Source organism: Dendropsophus ebraccatus, chromosome 15 (assembly GCF_027789765.1).
Source record: "Dendropsophus ebraccatus isolate aDenEbr1 chromosome 15, aDenEbr1.pat, whole genome shotgun sequence".
Lineage (NCBI taxonomy): Eukaryota > Metazoa > Chordata > Amphibia > Anura > Hylidae > Dendropsophus > Dendropsophus ebraccatus.
The window spans coordinates 36,218,511-36,243,113 of NC_091468.1; the positions used below are offsets into that span (position 1 = coordinate 36,218,511).

Consider the following 24,603-nt stretch of genomic DNA (forward strand, 5'->3'; position numbering starts at 1 on the left):
TGACTTTTTGAGAGGGGGAGGTATGACCAGGTCTGGTTTGGTAGTATTGTTCAGGTCTGGTCTGGCTGTGACACCTGGAGCTATTACCTACAAATCCTGTGGTGAGAATTCCCTTAGACAATATGCAGACGGCTCTAATCATTCATTCAATGTGGAAATTTATGTTTTGAGCCGTTAAAAACCATGAAAAATGCGATTAAGATAATGTTTCTACATGTAGAGAAATGCATATGGTCGAAACCACGCTCCCCCACACTCCCCAAGATGGGGCGTCTATAGGTTTAGTACCTAGGGCAGCAGCAGCTGTTAATACGGCCCTGCACATAGGGGGAGATTTAGGAAAGGGTGTAAATATACACCTGGTGTAAACTGCCCACAGCAACCAATCACAGCTCAGCTTTAAGCTCTGGGAGAATTTAAGAGGAGCTGTGATTGGTTGCTGTGGAAAATTTACACCAGGTGGGTATTTACACCCTTTCATAAATCTCCCCAATAATGTTATATTTTTAAAGAAAAGCATCCAGGCCTCCCTTGAACTTATTTAATGAATCAGCGAGGACAATTTCATGTGGCGGAGAGTTCCACAGTCCCACTGCTCTTACAGTAAAGATTCTGCATTTGTGCTGGTGGTGAAAGATTGTCATGGTTACAGATCTATGTGTAAAAAGATCACTACAAAGATCTCTGTACTGTTCATCCATATATTTGTACATTGTGATCAGATCGCCCCTAAGACGTCTTTTTTCTAGCGTAAATAACCCCTTAATGACCTTGGTCGTCCTCCTCTGCCCCCGCTCCAGTTCAGCTGTGTCCTTCTTATATACCGGTCCCCAAAACTGTACACAGTATTCCATGTGTGGTCTGACCAAAGATTTATAAAGAGGCAAAACTACAGTATGTTCTCATCTTTAGCATCTATGCCTCTTTTGATGCACCCCATTATTCTATCAGCCTTGGCAGCTGCTGCCTGGCACTGATCACTAAAGTTGAGTTTCCTAGGAAAACATTCCTCCGTAGATATGGAATGTGATGGAGTATACCACTGCAGAGTAAACTATAAGCATTTAAATGGAGTCATACAGAGGTTCAAAAGAGACCCCTCTATGGCAGATATATATGGCAACTATACAAAATGCCTGGCCTGTAATGTGGCTGAGTGCATAAGTGATAGTAACAACAAGGTATATAAAAGATTCCTTATAGCAAGGGCCCAGTTAACTATGTGAATAGAAATCTAGATCAAGGGGATTTCATCAGTATGAGATAAAAAAGGGCCTTATTTTTTTAAAAGAAACAGCACCATTTTGGCCATAGACTTGTAGGTGTGATCCTAGATATCCCTCAGGAAGCTGAGATATAGGCATCTCAATGTGGCTGCACACTATAGATCTGCCACAGCTATCCCTGAGTCAGTATCCTTAGCAAGATGAGATTGTGATAGAATGTTTAGTATTTGGGGTTGTTATGTTTTGAGAATTAGGCTACATACACACATTTTGTATTTTTGTCCAAAATTGCAGATCCGCAATTACCGACAAATTAAGGGCTTATTGATTTCAATAGGGCTGTTCACACTGTCTGTATACTTACAAATCCGTAATCTGCAAAAATTGCTGCCACAAAAATTACTGACAAGCTCTAATTGCGGCACAGATTGTCCCATAGAAGTCTAGGGGAGCATCTGTAGTTTTTGCGTATCCCTAATTTTTGTGGAAGAAAAGTCCGTAACGTCTGCAAATCCATAGAAAATACTGATGACAAATCATTTTAAACCATTTCCATTTATTAACCTATCACCTTCCCCTTCCTAAACAAAAAGAATATGGATGCATTATGGAAGAATTTCTTGTGGGATGCAGACGAAGATTGTAGACATCATATACGGTCCTGAAAAACGACTGAACGTGTGAATGTAGCCTAAATTTAAAAACTTGAATAAAACATATTTCCACATTTCTAATCCTTACCAGATGACCACGTCTCATGTATGGTTGCCTTCTGCCTGAATTTCTCAGCCAGGTGGTCAAGTCTTTGAAGCCTCCTCAGCTCATTTAGTAGCCATTCCTCATACCCCTTCTCACCCTGCTCCAGCCTCTGCCAAGCATTTGCAATGTCCTGCAGGAGGAATAGGACACTGTGTTACTTGAAAATAAGGCATGAAAAACAATATCCTAAAAAATATCTCACTATGTTCTATCAATATACAGTACTTTAGACCATGGACGGCTTTACTTACTGAAACCATCTTGCCTTCAGATGGCATAAACGCTGGTCTATTGCTTATTCTCAGCTTAGTCTGCAAAGTATTGAAGTTTATTTCTAGCTGGCACTTTTCCTGCACTCGAGGAGGTTTGTGCTTGCGTCGGTAGTCGCGGAAATCGTCCAGTTTTTTCATCATGGCCTGTAAACTCTTCTCAGGGGTACGGTTTTCCAGCCACGGTATTGTGCGTCTGATCCATTCCAAAAGCTGGTCCCAAGGAAAAAAATAAAAATAAAAGCCAGAAGATATAATTCACATAACATGACGCGATAACATAACCTACTTGTCGTTTTAAGTAACTTCAGGATAAGCTGTCCTATGTGTGCCCATGAGGAGCAGCACTATTTCTCATCATTATATTATTTGTATATGACATTTTACAACAGTTTTCTCCTCTGCAGGCCCCATAGCTAATGTTCAATTGTCCCTAAAATAATAGGTGGAGTCTAACTTCTATGGTGTCTATCATACAATGCACACAGGTAGAAGAGGAGATCCTGCTTCTCTTTATTTCTATAGTATACTCTCAGGAGCAGCAGCAGCATGGAGGGAATAATAGAGCAGTCCCTTCCTCTACTTCCTGAATTCACTCCCATCTCTGTTTTCTCCCCTCCCTTCTCTGTAGAATTGTATTGGCAGTGTGTAATCTGATCTCTCAGGAAGCTCCTAGTCCTATATTCCCTTTCACCACTGGTTTATGTAGGGATTGAGATTCGTATTAATTTCTAAATTACCAAAATGGTTCCAAGTGCCCAATCTTTAGTCTTACTAAGGTTATAACTCCACAGATAGAATTATAATGTACACATAAAGAATATTCTTTTTACTTTCAAATGTATAACTACTCTAAGGTTCCAGTCTCCACTAATAATAGGGGTATTGCTCTAATATAGTCTCTCAACATATATGTGTCCTGTTTACATAGAGGTTGGCCCTCTATCACCTTTCGATGGGCCCTAGGAACAGCAGTCAAGCACTCTGTGCAGTAGCCTGGTGGCTATAATCTGTCACAAAATTACAGTCAGAGAAAAGGAGCAGCCCTCAAAGTATATTAATTTATTTCTAGGTAGCTGACGATAAACAGCGACTTTACCTCACTTGCCAGTCTCTCATACTCTTCCATCATTTTTTCATTTTCCTGATTCACAGCGAGCACTTTGCAGATGCGATTAGCTGCCGTCTCTGCCTGTAAAGATCCATTGATAATAGGGATGAAAGGTTGTAGAATGGATGTTCAGTTCTCTGACATTATAGGCCCTGCACTAACCGTCACTGATATTTCATTTTCCCAACAATGTAATCCGGCTCCATCAAACACTTCTCAGAGTACACGAGACGGTCAGACAGATAACCATGCATTTCCATGCAAGTAAATAATTCACTGTTCCCTTTAAAATCCTTCTGGAAGGTTAAAGAGGGTCAGACAGGACTATGAGATTACGGTCCTAGCTTCTGAAATGTCGGTCTTCCAATGGGATTTTAATGCGAACCAATAATTTACTTTTATGGTAAACAAAAGTGATGACATTTTTGCTCACTGATATTTCACGCCTTCTGTGCATCATAAAATGTTTTGAAATCAACTGCTGTCAGAAAGTTATACAGATTTGTAAATTAATTCTATTTACAAATCTCAAGTCTTCCAGTACTTATCAGTTGCTGTATGTCCTGCAAGAAGTGGTGTGTTCTTTTCAGTCTGACACAGTGCTCTCTCTGCTGATGCCTCTGTCCATGAAAGGAACTGTACAGAGTAAGTAGCAAATCCCTATAGAAAATCTCTCTTGCTCTGGACAGTTCCTGACATGGACAGAGGTGGCATCAGAATGCATTGTATCAGACTAGAAAGAATACACCACTTCCTACAGGACAAACAGCAGCTGATACGTACTGGAAGACTTGAGTTGTTGTTTTTTGTTTCAATAGACGTAAATTTACAAATCTGTATAATTTTCTAATAGCAGTTGATGAAAAAAAAATTCTGCAGTATTTCTTTAAGAATTAAACAAAAATTTTCTAGGGTATGTATACATACTGCAGTCAATGGCACTGTTGTTGTTTTTTTTTTTTTTTTTTTAAATCACATTAAGGTTATATTCACACAATGTTGTTTGAGGTTAAAATACAGCCTTATTTTGATAATTACGGCCATAAATAATAGTGATCTTTATTTATGGCCATAATTGTCAAAAACGGCTGTATTTTCGCCTCAAAAACCTTGTATAAACAAACCTTAGGCCTTTATAACTTACCAGTATTTTGCATCATTATTAGTAAGCCAAAACTAGGACTGGAACCTACCGAAAGAGAAACTAGAATGGAGAGATTTGCTGCTCTTGTATTTTTGGCCAACTTGACATACAAATACTGATGTAAAATACTGTGAAAGATGCCTAACACAATGCATTACATACAAAGTTTATCATGTATCTGTTGTGGCCCTAAAGTCATCACTGACAAACTTTGGGATGTGCAGCCAGTAAAGATGAGCGACTCTCGAGTGTGCGCTATTTGAATACCTGGGCTGAAGAAGGAATCCTTAGGGAATCCTGGAAAACATGGATACAGCCTATGGCCTATGGGTGTATCCATATTTTCCAGGCAGCCTTAGGGCTGCATCCAACTTCTTCAAATGCTCACACTCGAGATTCTCTCATCTCTAGCAGCCAACAATGATGTTAGTAAAACGATAAATGAATGATCCAAACATTGTTCCTGTGGTGCTTCGTCTACAATGACCGGACCATGTAAAGACTCCTTTTAAAGGGGAAGTCCGAGCAAAATAATTTTAAGATATGTTACTGCCCAACAAAAGTTATGAAAATTACTAATAGACACTTATTATGGGAAACACACCTATAGTGCATATCTTAGCACTTACTACAGCATGGCGTGTTCAGGTCTCTTTAAAGTTGGTGATGTCACGTCACATAAACTGCCGACACCTGCTGCTCCAGTCTGTCCCACCGCTGCAGCAGGTGTCGGCAGTTTACAAACCGAGAGTCTTTCAAAACTTTGCAAAGTTCGAGTTTGTAAAAAAGGTTATGCTCACCTCTACGCCCTTCCCCGATGTCCTTCTATGGGTCTCCAGCCCGCCCAGCCAATCACTGACTGAGACGGGACAGCGCTGCCCCCAGTGATTGGCTGCGCGAGCTGAAGGTGGCTGCGGGAGACACGTTAGACCAGAGAAGGAGGACAGCGAGGAAGTGCAGAGAGTTAGGTAGAGATCAGAGAACTTGCTAAATCGCATTAAAACAGCTAAATGACTGCAATTGTTTAGCTGTTTTAGCATAGTTTTTTTTAAGGTTTAGTTAGGACGAACTCAAACTTCTTTGTAATGTTGGGCGAACCTGAACTTTTGGAAATTTTGGTTATCTCTAATACCTTTTGTGTAATAGAAACTACTTGGACATGAGATCTAGTTATGATACATAAACAAACCCACCGTACCTGCTCTGCTCCAGCAAATGCATGGTAAAAACACGATACGTAGGTCATGATAGCTCTCTCATCAGGCTTTGGAGTGTTTACAATATCTGAAGGAAATAGGAGATACACAAGTTATGAATCACCACAGCCTCCAAGGTTACCTACAGATACAGTCAGTCTATCATCATTTCTTTCTTATACCTATAATATAATTTTATGTACTACTTATATCCTTAAAGGGGTCATCTCTTATGAGTCCTCACATGGATATGCTATAAATACCTCTATCAATGAGAGGTGCAGGCTCAGTCTCTCTGTGGCTGGTGTAGTCTCCATAGAGGAAAATAAAGAAGTGGTACTCCTTACTTGCCTCTTGCCTATCTCTAATCAAGAAAGAAGAACAACTATATATCTAAGATGTGGGAACACCTCCTTAACTTTTTTTTTCTTTAAAGAGGTACGCCAGAGAATTTTTTTTCACGTCAACCAGTATCAGAAAGTTATACAGATTTGTAGTTTACTTCTATTCAAAAATCTTAAATCATCCAGTACTTATCAGTTGCTGTATGTCCTGCAGGAAGGGGTGTATTCTTTCCGGTCTGACACAGTGCTCTCTACTGCAACCCCTCCATCTGTGTCAGGAACTGCCCAGAGCAGAAAAGGTTTTCTATGAGCATTTGCTACTGCTCTGGACAGTTCATTTCATGGACAGAGGTGGCAGCAGAGAACACTGTGTCAGACTGAAAAGAAGACACCACTTCCTGCAGGACATACAAAAGTTGAGAAGGACTGGAAGATTTAAGATTTTTAAATAGAATTAGCAAATCTGTATACCTTTCTAACACCTTTCTCCAGAGTGCCCCTTTAAGGCTGTTCTGAAAGCTTCTGTAGCTATCCATGTTGTAAAAACTGGTAACATAGCACTTCATATCTTACAATGAAGAGTCAAACAGGAGATGGTCAGCCACATCAGTGCCACAGTCTAGCACATCTTATTGCTTTCTTCCCCCTCTCCCTCTGTCTTTCTAGCACAGGGGACTGCCCGCCCGATTATCAATGGGAGGGGGCCGGCCAGGTGCGAGCCGGATCGGTGCATGAGGCAGCAGCCCCATCCCCAGTGCTCCTGCTGCCATTCCTCTGTGGAATAGGAGCGGCGGCGGCAGACCGCCGCTATCCTCTATGGGTTGCCCGGACAGCACTGCTGACAGCGCTCATTTGCCCCATGTAATAAGGGCTTTACTACTGTATCAAGGCTTCACTTCCTGGATAAAATGGTGATGTCACAACCCGACTCCCAGAGCTGTGCGGGCTGAGGCTGCTAGAGAGGATGATGGCAGGGGAACACTGAGGGACATAGGGCACTGGAGGGACACTGAGCATCCCTCTGCCATCATCCTCTCCAGCAGCCACAGCCCGCACAGCTTTGGGAGTCAGGTCGTGACATCACCATTTTATCCAGGAAGTGAAGCCTTGATGCGGTAGTAAGTGCAGGGAAAAAAAGCACTTTATGAGCATTTCCCGTAATAAGTTTATATTGGTAACTTGTATAAATTGTCGGGGGCAATACAATACTTTCTCTTTTAAGGACCCTTAACAGGTCATCTTGAGGATGTGCTATGGGGTGCTAATATTGCTTAAGTGAAGATATAATGACCCCAAGGAGCTTCATGGGCTGCAGATATCTATGTCTCTCTCAAGGTGTTTATGTGTTGTTCTTAGTGTGATGATCCAGATAGAGTACGTAGGCTCCTAGCAACTTTGCTCTCTCTCGCAGTGCGGGTGTAATTGGAAAATTCTGACCACTCTGCTCATCCCAGGTAACAAGGACTGGGGCTTGTTTCACCCTCTAGGACGGGTTGACTGACACTGGTGGGCAATAGGTGGCGCAAAGACCCAAAGAGTCAAAACACGGGCACAAGTAGTCTCTCTACTCTCAAGTATTCTACTTATTCTCCTTCTAAAGTTCCGGCAGAGCACACTTCTACATTGGGTTGGGACTCTCTTGACATCCTCCTCTTTACTTCTCAGAACTCCTACTACCTCTCAGCACGCAACTCAGTTGGCACGACTGTATCTCTCTCTTACAACTTCCCAGCACTGTTCGAGTTACTAAAGATATTATAAAGATCTTAAAATATATATCACTGTGTTGAGGCTTCCAACAGTAAAGAAGAATTTATTTATTTTAACTGGACCAACTGGAGTGGTTATTCATTAAGCACCTACACAGCCATTGCTTCCTCCTTGGGTCATCTCCCCTTTCTGTGGGTGGCGGTACCAATAGTCCGGATGGGCCATGGCTCCACTCTGGACCACCGTGATAAGCCCCCAAGGGACCCCCTTACATGGGGGCAAAGGATATAGCCAGCCTCTTTAAAATAAAAGCAGTTGTGCCAGCATACCTGTGTGCCCAATTGGCTGAGCTTTATTCCGACCAACCACCATAGAAGTGGTGCCACACGTTACCACCTAGCAAGTAACCGGTTGAGCATACACATTAGCATAAAAGCCAATCGTAGGTGTAGCACAATAACCAAGGGTGAGCATAGCCACAAGGGCATTTTCTTCACTCCTTGTTATACAATCCTCTCTTAGAAGCTTATTAAATCATCTTGTCAATATTAAGGAGATCCTTTACATGAATGGATCGGCAGTGGCGCAGTTCTTTTTTTTTGCGGCAGTTCCAGCACACATTGCCAGTCTATTCCCGAGCACTGGCCCGACATGACCCACTGGGGCTTCTAATTCTCCCATCCCAGAGGGGAGATTGTGAGGCTCGCCCCCAGTGCTTCATGCCAGGCCGGTGCTTGGGAATACCCTGTGTGGTGTGTTGATGTAAAAAGCCCAAAGCGATGATAGTACATTCACTTTAATTCTTCCTTGAGGAACAGATTAGGAAACATTATCTTAAAGCAAGAGAGGACTTCCTACCTTCGGCATCTAACATCTTTGGTATATCAAGGAACTTTTCTGCAACGTCCATTGCTAGGTTAATGTTTCCCACCGGATCATCCTGTTTAATAAAATATATACATCATTAGCTGAAATATTGTGTATGTGCCTTTCTTAATGTTGCTATTGCTATATTTACCTTCTGCATTACCAGGATTAGCCAGATTCATGTGATGTTAATGCAGTTTGGTTAATTGCTCGCAAACCACTCTGGAAGTAATGCGACATTTAGTTGGTTAATGTTATTAAAATTATTGCACGGTTTAACTGATCACTGCATAAGGGCTGTATATAGAATACAGTGGAGGAAACAATGTACTGATTATACATGCCTCTGAAACCACTAGCTAATTATTATAGGGGTATACATGTAATTGTTACCTTTCCTTGTTTTGTATAGTGTTTACCATAACACTAACATATTTTTATAACAGGACTCTATGTAACATTAGTTACTGTGTCAAACCCTCAATCATATTCTTACTATGTCTATTATTTCCTTTTTAGACATCTGAATAACGAAGTATTTACGTTTAGATTGGGATTGCTGTGTTTTAATCCAACTAAATCCAGTAAAAAAAAGAAAAGAAAAAACAAACAAACATTAATTTGGTACATATTGAAGGTTATGTTCACACACTGTAAAATAAAAAAAAAATAACGTCGTAATTTTGAGGCTAAAATATGGCTGTGTTTTTTTAATATAAGGCTTAATTCACACAATGTATCACAGCGGCCATTCTGTGACACGGTCAGGTACTGCATGAACTTTGAAATGCGGGTACATACTGGTGTGCCCGCGTTTCAATTAGCCATTGCAGACAATGTAAAGTACGGCCGGAGCTGGACTTTACATTGTCTGTCAGTTTTCTGTGCGGCTGCATGGAATCCCACCAGAGTGCATACAGAGTATTCTGGGATTCCATAGAAAACAATAAAATGTTTTTTTTTTTTTCAATAAATAGCGGCCGATGCTGCAACAGCCGTAAGTAATTGAAAGAATTACGGTGGTATTTAGCTTTTCTTTTACTGTGTTTGAATCTAGCCTAATCATAAAGGAAAAAATGCCATAGGGGGTATCTATCATTGAATTTTCTCTGTTTCTTGGCTAATACCGGATGGCTAAAATTTTTTATGCTGTGCACAATATTCATCAAGCAGTATTTGTTTTTTTTCCTTCTTGTTTTCACCAGGTTCGCCTCCTTTTAGGTTTTCCACTCGGAGGGGGTGTGGCTTAATCATGATTTATGTGAAATTTATCATGTACGATATTTACATTTTTATACAAAAAAAATAGTGCAGCAGTAATCCTTTACCCTAGCATACTGTATTAGCCAAGCTGTATTAGGCAAAACAATTTTTTTTAAAAATATATCAGTTCATGCGTACCTAATATTAAATTTTGCATAAGGAAAGCAAGAATATCCACATTGTCTAATAATTGACACCTGTGGAAAAAAATGCACAAATTCCCCCTACAATGTTATTTTTGCTATTCAGTGAACAGTGTAAATATAAAACACAAAAGGTAAATGCTGAATCTATGACTATTTATAGAAGAACAAAAAGTTACACTGCTTAGAAGATGATCATGGGATGACTAAAAAAACTTTGGCCATTTGTCATAGTGGTAAAAAATCTGCTAAGATGCTCTTAGGGTATGTGCACAGTGTGGAATCAGCAAGGAATTTCAAGAATTTCAAGGAGTTTGCGCCATGGACTCTGCTTGAAATTCTGCCTTTCCAATTAATTCAATTGGATTTCTCAAGTGCAATCTGCCGTCCGCCCAAAGAATTGACTTTTCAATTCCTTGTTGATTCCATAGTGTGCACATACTCTTGCAGAGAAAAGATACAGATGATACAAAAGTGACCAATTTATTAAGGATGTGCCAAAACCATGCCAAAAACGGCATAGTTTCAATGTATTACCCACAATGGGTACTGTTCCAAAAACCATGTGATTTTAAACAAACAGCTCTAATAAAAGAAGTGGCGTCACATTAAAGGTCACGTGTGAAACTACATCAGCAACACAGCAATTTTTACTCTGATTATGGTTTGAGCGAGCTGAGCGGGCTGTTGTGGGAGTTCTGGAAACAGTGAAGCCCCATAAGCTATACTGTTTATGTAACTCCCATTGTCAATGGCCATTCAGCCTCTATGTAAACAGCATAGCACTGGGAGGGATTTATCTTAAATTAGGCCCCGCCCCCTTTGCGCATTCAGTTTCACTATAAGGACCACGGCCAGCGGGGTGCCCGAACCTGCCTCCTTCCGGACTTGCCGTGCCGACCGAGCCCCCCCCCCACCGCCTGCCCACCAGGCGAGCAGGGAATACAACAGGCGTACACCAGGGAGGAGGGGCAAATCAGCGCTTCTTCCTGGCATACACCTCAGACGGGACCTTTGTAAAGGTCCCCCTAGGGCCTTCTCAGCTTTTATCAGCTTTACAATCACCCTCAGCTGACACAAGCAGGCCAAATGGGGCTGGGGACCCTTCATCTGAGGATAGGTGCGGATCCCAGAGCTGGAACCCACATCTATCAGAAATGTATAGCTTATCCTGGTGATAGATCATAAATGTGGAGAAAGGAATACCCCTTTAAATATAAAATGTGTGCTTCTACAAGGCTGCCCTGTGGGATGTAGTTTAATCTATTATCTGACTTGGGTAAATGCTTTAGTCCTCTTTTAGTATTATCTGAGCCTCTAGTACCAGAGAGAGGGGAAGATTAAGGAGCCTCAGCTGGGATTATGTCGGACAGACAGGCTATGATATTAGTCCTGCCAAAATGCTTTAGTTCCTAAAATAGGGTAGTGATGTGGAGGGAAGCCTGGCAGGTCAGAATACAATGAAGTAATATATAAGTTAAGGCAAGAACGCAAGAGGGGCTGTAGGCATTACAACGCTATATACTGTACTCATTCCATCTTGGTATTTCAGTTTTTAGTAAAACAAATTCATGTTTTCAGAATAAATAAATAAATAAATATATATATATAATATAATATAATAATAATAAAAAAAAAAAAAATATATATATATATATATATATATATATATATATATATACACACACTGAAAGAATAGTTCACCTTCTGGCAGGTGTGCTGCAATTAGTATGTATGACTGGCAGGTCTCCGTGCCAGTCAGTCGGTCCTCTTCTCAGGGATTGTGGTGAGGCTCAGGGGGCCAGTCCAATCCCATTCTGGACTGGGCCCCTGACCTCCTTTGTTCTCCTTATCGCTGGCTATAAGTCTTTCTATAAACGTTCTAAGCGAACCCTTGTTTCCATATTCTCTGTTTCCCTTTACCTGGTTTTGTGATCTTGGCTTTTGTACGTCTGACCTTTCTATTTGCATTGTGCCTTTGTACCACGTTGCCAGTTTGGTTTGACCCCGGCCTGTACGACTACCCCTTTGGGTTTTTGTTCATCTTATCTTCGTTTCATGTTTTACACCTTGGTCACAGGCTAGGGACTGCCGACCAGTTGCTTGCAGCTGCCTAGGGCTGCATGAGGCAAGTAGGCAGGGACAGCTGACGGGGCAAGTTCAGGGCTCACAGTCTGTGTCCTCCCTGTTACTTCTCTGGTTGAACTCCACCTCCTGTGCTGACATATACTTAAAGTGTGCTTTAGCTTTCAAATAATTTTTCAGGATAAGTTGTTGTGTGCACATGAGTTGTGCTATTTGTAGTAATTATAGTAATTTTTCACCAGTTGTCTCTACTTTTCATTTATCACTGAGATAGTTGGTGGAGATTGGTTGAAATGATGTCTTCCACACACTACAACGAACCACAGAAGAAGCGATGCTGCTCCCCTCCTCTATAGTACAACCTAAAAAGTAGCAGCAGCTTTAACAGATTTTCATAGAATATATTTAGTTTGGAGTGTAAGAGACTTAAAAGTGATTTAAGATGTTTTCTATCTGGTAAGATATATTACATGGTTTCTCAGATTGGCTTCAACTAATAGTTGGTGGAGATTGGTTGAAATGATGTCTTCCACACACTACAATGAACCACAGAAGAAGCGATGCGGCTCCCCCCTCTATAGTACAACCTAAAAAGTAGCAGCAGCTTTAACAGATTTTCATAGAATATATTTAGTTTGGAGTGTAAGAGACTTAAAAGTGATTTAAGATGTTTTCTATCTGGTAAGATATATTACATGGTTTCTCAGATTGGCTTCAACTAATTTATGCAAAGTTTCTAATATGGAGTATAGAAAATATTTTGTTGTAATTAAAAGTTAAATCAGGTGTTACATGCACAGTGTTAGTCAGTGTCAGTAGAAGTCCAATGGGACTGTATGGTGTTGACCTTATTAAGCTTGGAGTAGTCAATGAGATCTGGCCGATGTCTGTGGATCAGGGCACATAGGCCAAGGCCATCTTTCCAGCTTTATCATATGTAAAGCAAGAAAAAGAAAAGTTACATGTTTTAGAAAACAAACAAAATACCTGTGATAAGACACTGACAGACACATCAGAAAGCTGCTACGCATAGCCTCTGCTTAAACAGTAGGAAATAAATTGTCTCCCATAATATATAATGGTAATCTGGCTTCAATATAACCTGAATGTCTGATTAGTTGGGATAGTCAGACATCATGGAAAAAGTATACACAACTCACTTCTAAGGATAAAGAGCATTCAAGAAACAAGTCCAACACAATATATAAGTATATATACTGTGTCATTAGACATGAGGCCAGTGGGTATTATAGGTGTTTGGAAAACAATTTCTCTGAGTTGTATCTGGAGCTTCTCCCACCCCTTTCTGTAATGATGGATAAAACATACACATGGCTCCACCTTCTTCACAGGCACCTCGAAATATAGGGTTACTCCAATAAGCAAGTAGAAGAAAATGGAATTGACCCTACTGTATTAGGGTATGTTCACACTGAGCAAATACGGCGGAATTTCGTAAGTAGAACACCTGGACTCTACTTGACTTAGGGTGCCTTCACACCTACCGTATCGCAGTAGAAAATCTGCTGCGGATCCGCAGCAGATCCGCAGCGGATTTATCTAAATGAATAAACACAGCAGTAAATCCGCACTTACAAATCTGCTGCAGATCCGCAGCGGATTTGACAGTGCGTATTTAATGCTGTGTTCATTCATTTAGTTAAATCTGCTGCTGATCTGCTGCGGATCCGCAGCGGATTTTCTACTGGGATACGGTAGGTGTGAAGGCACCCTTAAAGTGGAATTCCTGTCTGAGCGAGGTATTCAACGGAGTTCAGAGCTCAGAAGCATTCGGCGGCCCCACGGTGGATTCTCAGGCATGCTGAGCGCTACGTAAACTGCAGGGTGATTGGGAGGTCGGACTCCCAGCGATCAGCTTTGTCCACAGGATAGGGGAATGCCCCATTAACTTAGAGGAACATTAGGCTCTATAGTAATCTAAGTTCAATATGGACTCTAAAATGCCATCCTATATAGATCTAACACTTATAGCCATATAAAACAGGCTTGAAAAACATTGGGTGAGGTTCATATAACAGGACTTTAAATCAGAACAATATAACTGCTCCTTGACACCTGGCTATTGGTTTTCCATTATGTTGCGTTTGGTTGGTTGTAGATATAGTTTTATGGGAACATGGCTTTTATGCTAGGATAGCTTTGGGGCCTCTGATCTAATAATGTTTTAGCAATGATGTAATAAATGATATCATGTATCTGGTATAGAGAGTACTGTTACATTTCTTCCGACGTTGCAGTTGTTTGTCCAGGAAATATCACCGAGGTCCAAATGTCACTTAGAAACAGACAGTCAAAACAGTGCTCAGATTTCACTGCCATTTGCTGTTAGAGTTAGGCTACATTTACATGTTCCGTAATTTTGTCCGTAATTGCAGATCCGATCCAATTGATTTTAATTGGGTTATTCACACTGTCTGTATATTTACGGATTGGCAATCAGCAAAAATTACTGGAAACTGTAGTACAGACCAAAATTGCGGCACAGACTGTCGCATTGAAGTTTATGGGATGTCTGTAATTTTTGTGGATCTGTAATTTTTCACGGATGAAACTACCGTAACATCAGCAAATCCGCTCAATATAGGGATGAGTAATCATTTTAAATCATTCCCCCAATTTAACTATCACTTTCCTCTTCTTTGCTGATCCGCAAAAAAATATGGATTACGAATGCAATATGGATGCATTACGGATGATTTTTTTGTAGATTGCAGACGAAGGTTGTGGATGATTTTGACATCATATACAGTCCTGAACATGTGAATGTAGGCTTAGGCTACAGTTACACATTCTGTGGTTTTTCAAGACTGTATATGTCTGCAAATGTCCGCAATAGTAGTATGTAATATTTGTTTGCAATGCATCCATATTGCATACATAATCTGTATTTTTTTGCGAATGAGCAAATAAAGGGGAAGGTGATAGTTAAAAAAGTGGAAAAGGATTAAAATGATTACTGACAATTTTTACGGATTCGCGGACGTTATGCACCTTTCTTCCATAACAATTACGAATCAGCAAAAATTACAGATGCTCACACAGACTTCTATAGGACAATCTGTGCCGCAATTACGGTCTATACTAGAGCTTGTCAGTCATTTTTGTGGCAACAGTTTTTGAGGATTACAGATCCCCCCAGATGATAGTTTGAACAGCCCAAATTAAATCAATGGGCCCTAAATGGGCAGATCTGCAATTACGGACAAATTTACGGAATGTGTGAATGTAGACTTAGGTTATGTTCATAAAACATATATTTTCGTGAAAGTACGGCCGTTGTTGAAATCGACAGCAACGGCTGTACTTTTCACGGAAATATACGTTGTCTTGTCTTGTATGGGATCCCGGCCGGAGCGTATACACATCGTATATGCTCCGGCCGGGATCCCGCGCGGCGCCCCAAAGAACTGACATGTCAGTTTTCTGCGCCCGCTATTCAGTGAATAGCGGCCGCAGAAAACCATGTCAGTGCTGCGGCCGCAAGCTTCATTGTGTGCTGTGGGAAGTTCTGATGCGGGCGCGCACGGAGGCGCCCGCATCAGAACTCTGCGGCGTCAAAGATCATCTGACTGGTACTGCAGTACCGGCCGGGATGATCTTTTCAGAGACCGGGTGCTCCATGACCTGGCCGGGTCACAGAACGGCCGGTCTCTTACGCCATGTGAATATGGCCTTAATGTGTATGGATGTGATCATGATTCACCTCAGCTGTAACTTATTTAGATATGGTATCAAAAATATAAGAATAGAAAAAAAAATTGCCAGCAGGGGGAAAAGTATTGAATTATCTTTAAATGAATGGCCAATTACCAATGCAGAGTTGCACTAAATCTACCCGAGGTCTTTGCAGCAGCCCATATGTTCTAATAGATCATAAAGACAGGTGATGCCCAATTGGGACAGCTGTTTTACATGAAGGATGCTGTAGTCTATATATTAACAGTCAGGCTGACTAAAATCCTAAGCAGGAGTGATACAAAAACATTTGAAAAGCTGAACATTATAACACAATGCTGATCTACCTAGTCCTAGACATTTGTCCTGGGGGCTTTCTAGGATTAATGTTTTCTATTTTGCCATTTTGCCAGTTTTATTATTAATTTGTAACTGCAACTTCTAAGCGTCTACTGAACCTTGCTGCTATAGCGTACAGTATCTCGAAAGAAAGTTATAAGACATAATGAAATGGCTGGGAACTTTCTAGATTGGGATTGTTCCTAAAAGTACTAAATTAGCTAAAATGTGCTGACTAGAGATGAGCGCAAGCATGCTCGGGTCCGATCATTCAGCATTTAAATACCGGTGGCTGAAGAAGTTGGAAGCAGCCCTAAGGATTTCTAAAAAAACACGGATACAGCCTATGGCTTGGTTCACATGATGTAAAAATGAAAACAACGGTCGTCATTTAGCAAATAACGTCCGTTATTTCAAAAGTATTGGATGTTATTTGCGCAATGTTGGCCATATTTATGAAAGACATCTGTTTTTTTCTATATATATCTTTATTAACAGATTTTCAACATAAAAAAATAACAATTTAAAAAAAAAAGTTGGAAAGTCTCAAAGTGAAAATTAAGGGTGACATTCCATACTCACTACGTAGACATAGACACTACGGGGTTGCAAATTAATTTTAAGCTGTTAGACAGGTGTTTATTTTACGTACGCTTGACGGTCTTGAGTCACTGGTTTGCACCGGGAGCTGCATCAATATTACAATGGCGTAATATAGTAAGTAAAATCGGCCAATATGAAAAAGTCTGGTTTGCCCGGAAAAAGAGAGGTGATAGACAATTCCAGGCTACACATTACAGAGTCGACAATGATGTCATAATCCCGACTAACTGCCATTCCAAGTAAATTATACCATTCTCTGCATCCCCTTGGGACTAGCATGGGTTTTACCACATCCCTTTAGATTTTAGTCCGCGCCTGGCTATAAACTACACATTTCTAAACTTGCAAATGGGGAAACAGAAAAAACACAGGGCAGAGCGCCTCATAGGGTGACACTGTATACTCAAAAGCACTGTAGCGATGAAGTTGCACACAGGTTTAAGCTCACCTGTGAGAAGCCACAACCACTATAACAGCATGTAAATGGTATAATGTACACTTGGCCGCTGCAGGAGACTCTCAGCCGCAGAACCCTCGGGTATGCGTAGTCATATGTAGAATCCAAATGAAAAAGGGAGATATGTCCCTGCGCAGACCATAAGTATAGAAGCAAATTTTATTGGTGTATATCCACAGGTAAAACGTTTCGAGAGCGCTGGGCTCTCTTTTTCAAACCTCCAGGATACTTAAAACATGGTACACATCGAGATATGCTAGAATTGCTCTGGACTTCCACGTTGGTGTAGGACCTTTGCACATGTGCACTCCGATCAGCACCATGGAGTGCACATTTGCAAAGGTCCTACACCAACGTGGAAGTCCAGAGCAATTCTAGCATATCTCGATGTGTACCATGTTTGCGCTACAAAAACATGGCCACTTTCTTCCAGAGACAGCCCCACTCTTGTCTCCAGCTTGGGCGGGGTTTTGCTGCTCAGTTCCATTGAACTGAATGGAGCTTAATTGCAAACCGCAGCTGAACTGGAGACAAGAGTTGTGTTGTCTCTGAAAGAAAGTGGCCATGTTTTTGTAGCACTGGATAACCCCTTTAAGTATCCTGGAGGTTTGAAAAAGAGAGCCCAGCGCTCTCGAAACGTGTTACCTGTGGATATACAGCAATAAAATTTGCTTCTATACTTATGGGGTGCGCGGGGACATATCTCCCTTTTTCATTTGGATTCTACATTTCTAAGCTTATCATTGTGTTAATTTGCCTGATGGTGTACCCCTTACTTAAGTCTAGGGAAATAATCTAAGTAACTAGACAAAAAACTAGCTACTATTGGGCCAAGGGTCTATTGAACTAGACACCCGTTATTTTATTAGTGTGAACCTTGCCTACGGCTGTATCCATGGTATCCCCAATTCCCTAGGGCTGCATCCAACTTCTCCAGCCACTGGTATTCAAATGCTTAATAATCGGACCCGAGCAGGCTGAAGTTGCGCTCATCCCTAGTGCTGACGCATGCTATGGAACTGCAAGGCTGCAATAATGTTGGGGATAGTTTGGAAACAAAATGGCTTTAAAATGAAAATCACAGTAAGAGAAAAACTAAACTAATATGTTGTCTATTAAAAATGAGAATTGATTTCAGAGGGTACCTGGTATGGAAATTCTGAATGTTCACATTGCGGTAAGGGGCAGTCTTCCGTTGGCACCATAAAAGTAATCCTTCTTTTGCAGAAGTTTCTAAAAAAAAAAAGTAAATATAAATTAATTACGATCAAACAGCAACACCAACTAATGGCTGGAAGGTATGTGCATGGCAGGTTACTACAGCAGCAGCCAATGAAGCTTTTTGCAGGGAAAAAATATTAATTCAACTTTATTGTCAAAAAGCGCTGCAGAATCTCTTGGCGCTATACAAATACATATTATTACTATTATTATTATTTTCCGCCAGAGACAACATGAAAGTAGCAGTAGTTCCCAATACCAATCAAATGCCTCGTATTGTACCTCTTGTATACTGTATACTTCTTCCTGTATACTGTTATACTATGAACAAAATTATAATACCATTCTAAACAGTTCCTTATAACAATTGGCAATATCTATGGGGCCCAAATAACAGTTTAATATATCGAACAACACTACCATGGTGAAAGAACTGTAATGTACAATACATTTACTGCCTCCTTAGATCAAGGCAGGGAGGGGTGGGGAGGGAGGAGGTGTGCATGCTGCAGCTCAGCAATACCTCATTGACACTTTGAGCCCTATAACAGCAGACCAAAACAAAATATATTTTCTTTCCTCCAGGACTATATCATTATGCTATGCTAGAAACAAATGTGACATTTTACATCTAGTCGAGCTAAGTGCATTGTTCTTCCACTGTAGAATAGGTGTCACATAATGAGAAACTAATCTGATTATATAGTATAAGTGAAAATGTAAAACATTTAAAAGTTTTTCCCCATGAGCAAGAGACAGCTACGTAAAACACATTACCTTCTACTGATATGTCTTGGATAGCAAAACGAAGGATAATTGTCCAGATCATACCAAGTGTCATTTTCACATTTCCATCGACAATTTCTAAAGAAAACAAAACAACATATAGCGTTTAAGCAGCTTTAGGAACTAACATGTACATGCCCCCATACAGTAATACTGCTCCCAAACAAGGGACTGCAGCATCATGGGGTGCTTGGCGTTACAAAGTAGGTAGCCTCTTTGAAATACACTAGTGCATCTGATTTCCATCAAACTTTCTGATTTGTTTGCTTTGTTCTGGTATGGCAATTAATGCCCCTACTATACGGGCCGTTGCTAGAAACGCTTCTTCAGCAGATAGCCAGCATGTGTAAAAGTGCCACCGATCAGCCATGGAGCAGGAAAGCGCTGATCCTTGGCTGATTACATATTTTGCACTACTTGAAATTTATTGCTATCGGCCGCACATTTCCCTGTGTAACCAGGGGATGTGCGACGGATAGCAATATATTTAAATTGCTGCAGAAACAATATAGTGGTTGTTTGTGTGGCCTGGCCCCGTGAATAATTGTGTATTCTGAAGGCACTGCAAATGAGCGTCAATTCGCTGATTGGTGCTTTTTTGTGTCTTTGCACGGCCCCATATCAGGCTGTGTAAAAGGACCCTACACAGGCCGATTATTGGCAGACAGGAATCCCCACAGCTGATACGTAGTTGCCTGCACTTCTTCCTGGGTAAATGGGAACCTTTACTATCATAAAGTTAATAGCCTGGATGAACAATTGATCGATTCTCATAAAGGCTTTGCAAAGTTTTGCCAATTTTAACCTTATAAAAGGGCCCTAAGCTGCAGTAACAAGTCAGGGGCTACACTGCCAAATGCTACAGGCTGCAGTAACATTGGCTCCAGGGGATGTTTTGTCCATTGGTCTGTGTAAAAGCCACCAATATGACCATATGATACAATATGATGATACTATGGAGGTATCAGTACTGTGGCCGAGGAATCACTGCATGGAAATGTAGTTTCAGTTAACCAGCAAGTAGTTTTTGTGAGAAGATCAGGACTATTACAAACATGATGTACAGGTTATGTGATATTAGAAATAAAGAAAAGCAGGTTAAAGGAAAAAAAAACACTATCCTTAAAAGATAAAGAAATAAATTACCTTCTGCTCCAATGGAAACCAACTTGACTCCTTTGCTGGCAATATAGTCCAGAGCTTTGTTGACATTGGCAATCTTATGGAAACGCATTTTGCCACGGTCTGGCTTTGGCAGCCTCTCCCCTGTAGGAAGAATGTACAACAGTCTCAATACACACCATGATATGTTATACTATTTATAGACACCATTAACATTTGTCCAGGTTAAGAGACCCAAAAACCAGTGACACCCCACAAGTTGTGAGTGGTATTGCCACTCAGCCCTATTTAATTCCAGTCCTCAGGCCTGGCTACTATATAAGAGACTATGGGGGACGGTTGGCTACTATATAAGAGACTATGGGGAGAGCTGGCTTCTATATGAGACAACTGGGGAGTGCTGGCTACTATATAAGAGACTATAAGGGAGGGTAGCTACTATATGAGAGACTATTGGGGAGGGCTGGCTACTATATAAGAGACTATTGGGGAGGTCTGGCTACTATATGGGAAACTTGGGGGGCTGGCTACTATTTGGGCACTATTGAAAGGGCTTACTAATATGTGGGGCAATTTTTGGGGGATTGGCTATTATATGGGTTGGGGTTTAATCATGTCATGTCATTTGTCATAGTGCACGGGGCTGGGAGACGCACACCACTGACAGTGCCAGGAACACCGCACGCTGCTCTGACAGGGCCAGCACCGCAGCATTCGCGCTTCAGTAATTATCAAGGTTGGCCCACCACTTTGTCCAATTTTTTTATTTTGGCCCACTGTGTATTTGAGTTTGACACCCCTGATCTACACCATCACTTGTGTTACATGCTTGGTGGAATTTGTCGCACAGCAATCACACAAACAAAGTGACAGCACAGACATCAGAGAGGAGCTGCTACGTCCTGGACAGTTATTGGCAGGAGACATGGCAAAAGTACAAAAGGAAGCGAACCTGAGATGACTTCAAGTAGCAGCATTAACTTCAGTCCATTTCTGAAGTCTTCTTCAATGTTTTCAATCTCTGTGCCTGCTTTTCGTAAATGTGAATTACACCAAGCTGTGAAGGTCTGTACAAATATAAAAAGACAAAACAACAGTGTAGTTTAGATTAGAAACTGGGTAGACAAACAAAGTGTATGAATAAAATGTGATCCAAATTGTGTGAGCAAGTGTTAGTGTGACTGGTCCCAAACTTATGGATGAGCAAGAGTATATGACTCTGGATGAACAAACATCCGTCCCTAGCTGTGAGAGTGGGTGGGGATACACCTGACGCTGAATATCTGGATTTTATCTGGTCTTAGATAACTGTGCGTGTGCCTCACTATAGTTCTGCCCTAGATGTCTAGTTGTGGCTAGCTTTGGACATCCTACATAATGTGCAATCTAACCTGATTCTGACTGACGAGTTAAATTGTACCTGTCGTTGATTTTCTTTTTAAGAAATCAACAGGGGTTGTGATCGCATGCAGTTTTGCAGTATGCTGGTTTAATTTATTTTATTTTAAGTTTTTTATGTTTAAATCAATGTTATGCATATGTCCAAACTGTGGTCCATGCTCCCTCTGTGCTGATATTTGGTCTTTTCCCTGTTCCAAAAAAGAGACCATTTCTTTGTCCGCCCACGCAATAAAACACACCTGTTCATCATGCAGGTTGTAGATCAACTGAGGGCAATTAATTTAAGCTAATTATATTATTAACTTTAGCTAATTATATTATCAACTCTGCAGCTTACCAGGAGACAATGCTCTGTGTTATGCAACAATTCATTCAGTATAATGTCCTTGTGTGGTTACAGAGGTTTTGGTGCTAAGTGACAGGAGAGCTGACCATACAATGCGGGCACCCCCAGGAATCTCTGCTACTGAATTTGGAGGCACAGCAGCTAGAGTGAAAGGAAAGTGAAAGTGTACCCCTGTGTGCATGTACTATGTATGTATTAGTATGTACCACTGTGTGCTTGTACCATGTATGTATTAGTATGTACCATGTATGTATTAGCACGTACCACTGTGTGCATGTACCATGTGTGTATTAGCACGTACCACTGTGTGCATGTACCATGTATGTATTAGTATGTACCATGTATGTATTAGCACGTACCACTGTGTGCATGTACCATGTATGTATTAGCATGTACCATGTATGTATTAGCACGTACCACTGTGTGCATGTACCATGAATGTATTAGTATGTACCATGTATCTATTAGCACGTACCACTGTGTGCATGTACCATGTGTGTATTAGCATGCACCACTGTGTGCATGTACTATGTATGTATTATTATGTACCACTGTCTGCATGTACCATGTATGTATTAGTATGTACCATGTATGCATTAGCACGTAGCACTGTGTGCATGTACCATGTGTGTATTAGCACGTAGCACTGTGTGCATGTACCATGAATGTATTAGTATGTACCATGTATGTATTAGCACGTAGCACTGTGTGCATGTACCATGTATGTATTAGTATGTACCATGTATGTATTAGCACGTAGCACTGTGTGCATGTCCCATGTGTGTATTAGCACGCACCACTGTGTGCATGTACCATGTATGTATTAGTATGTACCATGTATGTATTAGCACGTAGCACTGTGTGCATGTACCATGTGTGTATTAGCACGTAGCACTGTGTGCATGTACCATGTATGTATTAGCACGTAGCACTGTGTGCATGTACCATGAATGTATTAGTATGTACCATGTATGTATTAGCACGTACCACAGTGTGCATGTCCCATGTGTGTATTAGCACGCACCACTGTGTGCATGTACTATGTATGTATTAGTATGTACCACTGTGTGCATGTACCATGTATGTATTAGTATGTACCATGTATGTATTAGCACGTAGCACTGTGTGCATGTACCATGTATGTATTAGTATGTACCATGTATGTATTAGCACGTAGCACTGTGTGCATGTACCATGTGTGTATTAGCACGTAGCACAGTGTGCATGTACCATGAATGTATTAGTATGTACCATGTATGTATTAGCACCAACCACTGTGTGCATGTACCATGTATGTATTAGTATGTACCATGTATGTATTAGCACGTAGCACTGTGTGCATGTACCATGTGTGTATTAGCACGTAGCACAGTGTGCATGTACCATGAATGTATTAGTATGTACCATGTATGTATTAGCACCAACCACTGTGTGCATGTACCATGTATGTATTAGCATGCACCACTGTGTGCGTGTACCATGTATGTATTAGTATGTACACTGTGTGCATGTACCATGTATGTACTAGCACGTACCACTGTGTGCATGTACCATGTATGTTAGTATGTACCACTGTGTGCATGTACCATGTATGTATTAGTATGTACCATGTATGTATTAGCACGTAGCACTGTGTGCATGTACCATGTGTGTATTAGCACGTAGCACAGTGTGCATGTACCATGAATGTATTAGTATGTACCATGTATGTATCAGCACCAACCACTGTGTGCATGTACCATGTATGTATTAGCATGTACCACTGTGTGCATGTACCATGTGTGTATTAGCACGCACCACTGTGTGCATGTACCATGTATGTATTAGTATGTACACTGTGTGCATGTACCATGTATGTACTAGCACGTACCACTGTGTGCATGTACCATGTATGTTAGTATGTACCACTGTGTGCATGTACCATGTATGTATTAGTATGTACCACTGTGTGCATGTACCATGTATGTATTAGTATGTACCACTGTGTGCATGTACCATGTATGTATTAGTATATACCACTGTGTGTATGTACCATGTATGTATTAGTATGTACACTGTGTGCATGTACAATGTATGTACTAGCACGTACCACTGTGTGCATGTACCATGTATTTATTAGTATGTACCACTGTGTGCATGTACCATGTATGTATTAGTATGTACCACTGTGTGCATGTACCATGTATGTATTAGTATATACCACTGTGTGTATGTACCATGTGTTTATTAGTACGTACCATTGTGTGCATGTACAATGTATGTATTAGTATATACCACTGTGTGTATGTACCATGTGTTTATTAGTACGTACCATTGTGTGCATGTACAATGTATGTATTACTATGTACCATGGATTAGCACATACCACTGTGTGCATGTACCATGTATTAGCATGTGCCATGTGTGTGTGGTGCACTACTGTGAGGCTCGACCGGTCACTTGCCAGACGGTATTGTGTGACGCCACTACTGTGGTGGTTGGTCAGAGAATAGCTCAGCCAGATAGTAGGTTGTGT

At 40.9% G+C, this 24,603-nt stretch overlaps 1 protein-coding gene across 1 annotated transcript in view; it reads right to left on the reverse strand.

The window, feature by feature from the left end:
* ACTN2 (actinin alpha 2) overlaps positions 1–24,603 on the reverse strand; it is a 56,006-nt gene that overhangs the window by 18,757 nt on the left and 12,646 nt on the right. The window contains exons 2-11 of the mRNA XM_069955356.1: positions 21,294–21,408; positions 20,366–20,485; positions 19,211–19,297; positions 18,358–18,445; positions 12,965–13,043; positions 8,618–8,699; positions 5,708–5,793; positions 3,354–3,446; positions 2,237–2,467; positions 1,968–2,115 (exon numbers count right to left, since the gene is read on the reverse strand). Coding sequence (XP_069811457.1) covers positions 1,968–2,115; positions 2,237–2,467; positions 3,354–3,446; positions 5,708–5,793; positions 8,618–8,699; positions 12,965–13,043; positions 18,358–18,445; positions 19,211–19,297; positions 20,366–20,485; positions 21,294–21,408 — 1,129 coding nt within the window. The remainder of the gene's footprint in view (positions 1–1,967; positions 2,116–2,236; positions 2,468–3,353; positions 3,447–5,707; positions 5,794–8,617; positions 8,700–12,964; positions 13,044–18,357; positions 18,446–19,210; positions 19,298–20,365; positions 20,486–21,293; positions 21,409–24,603) is intronic.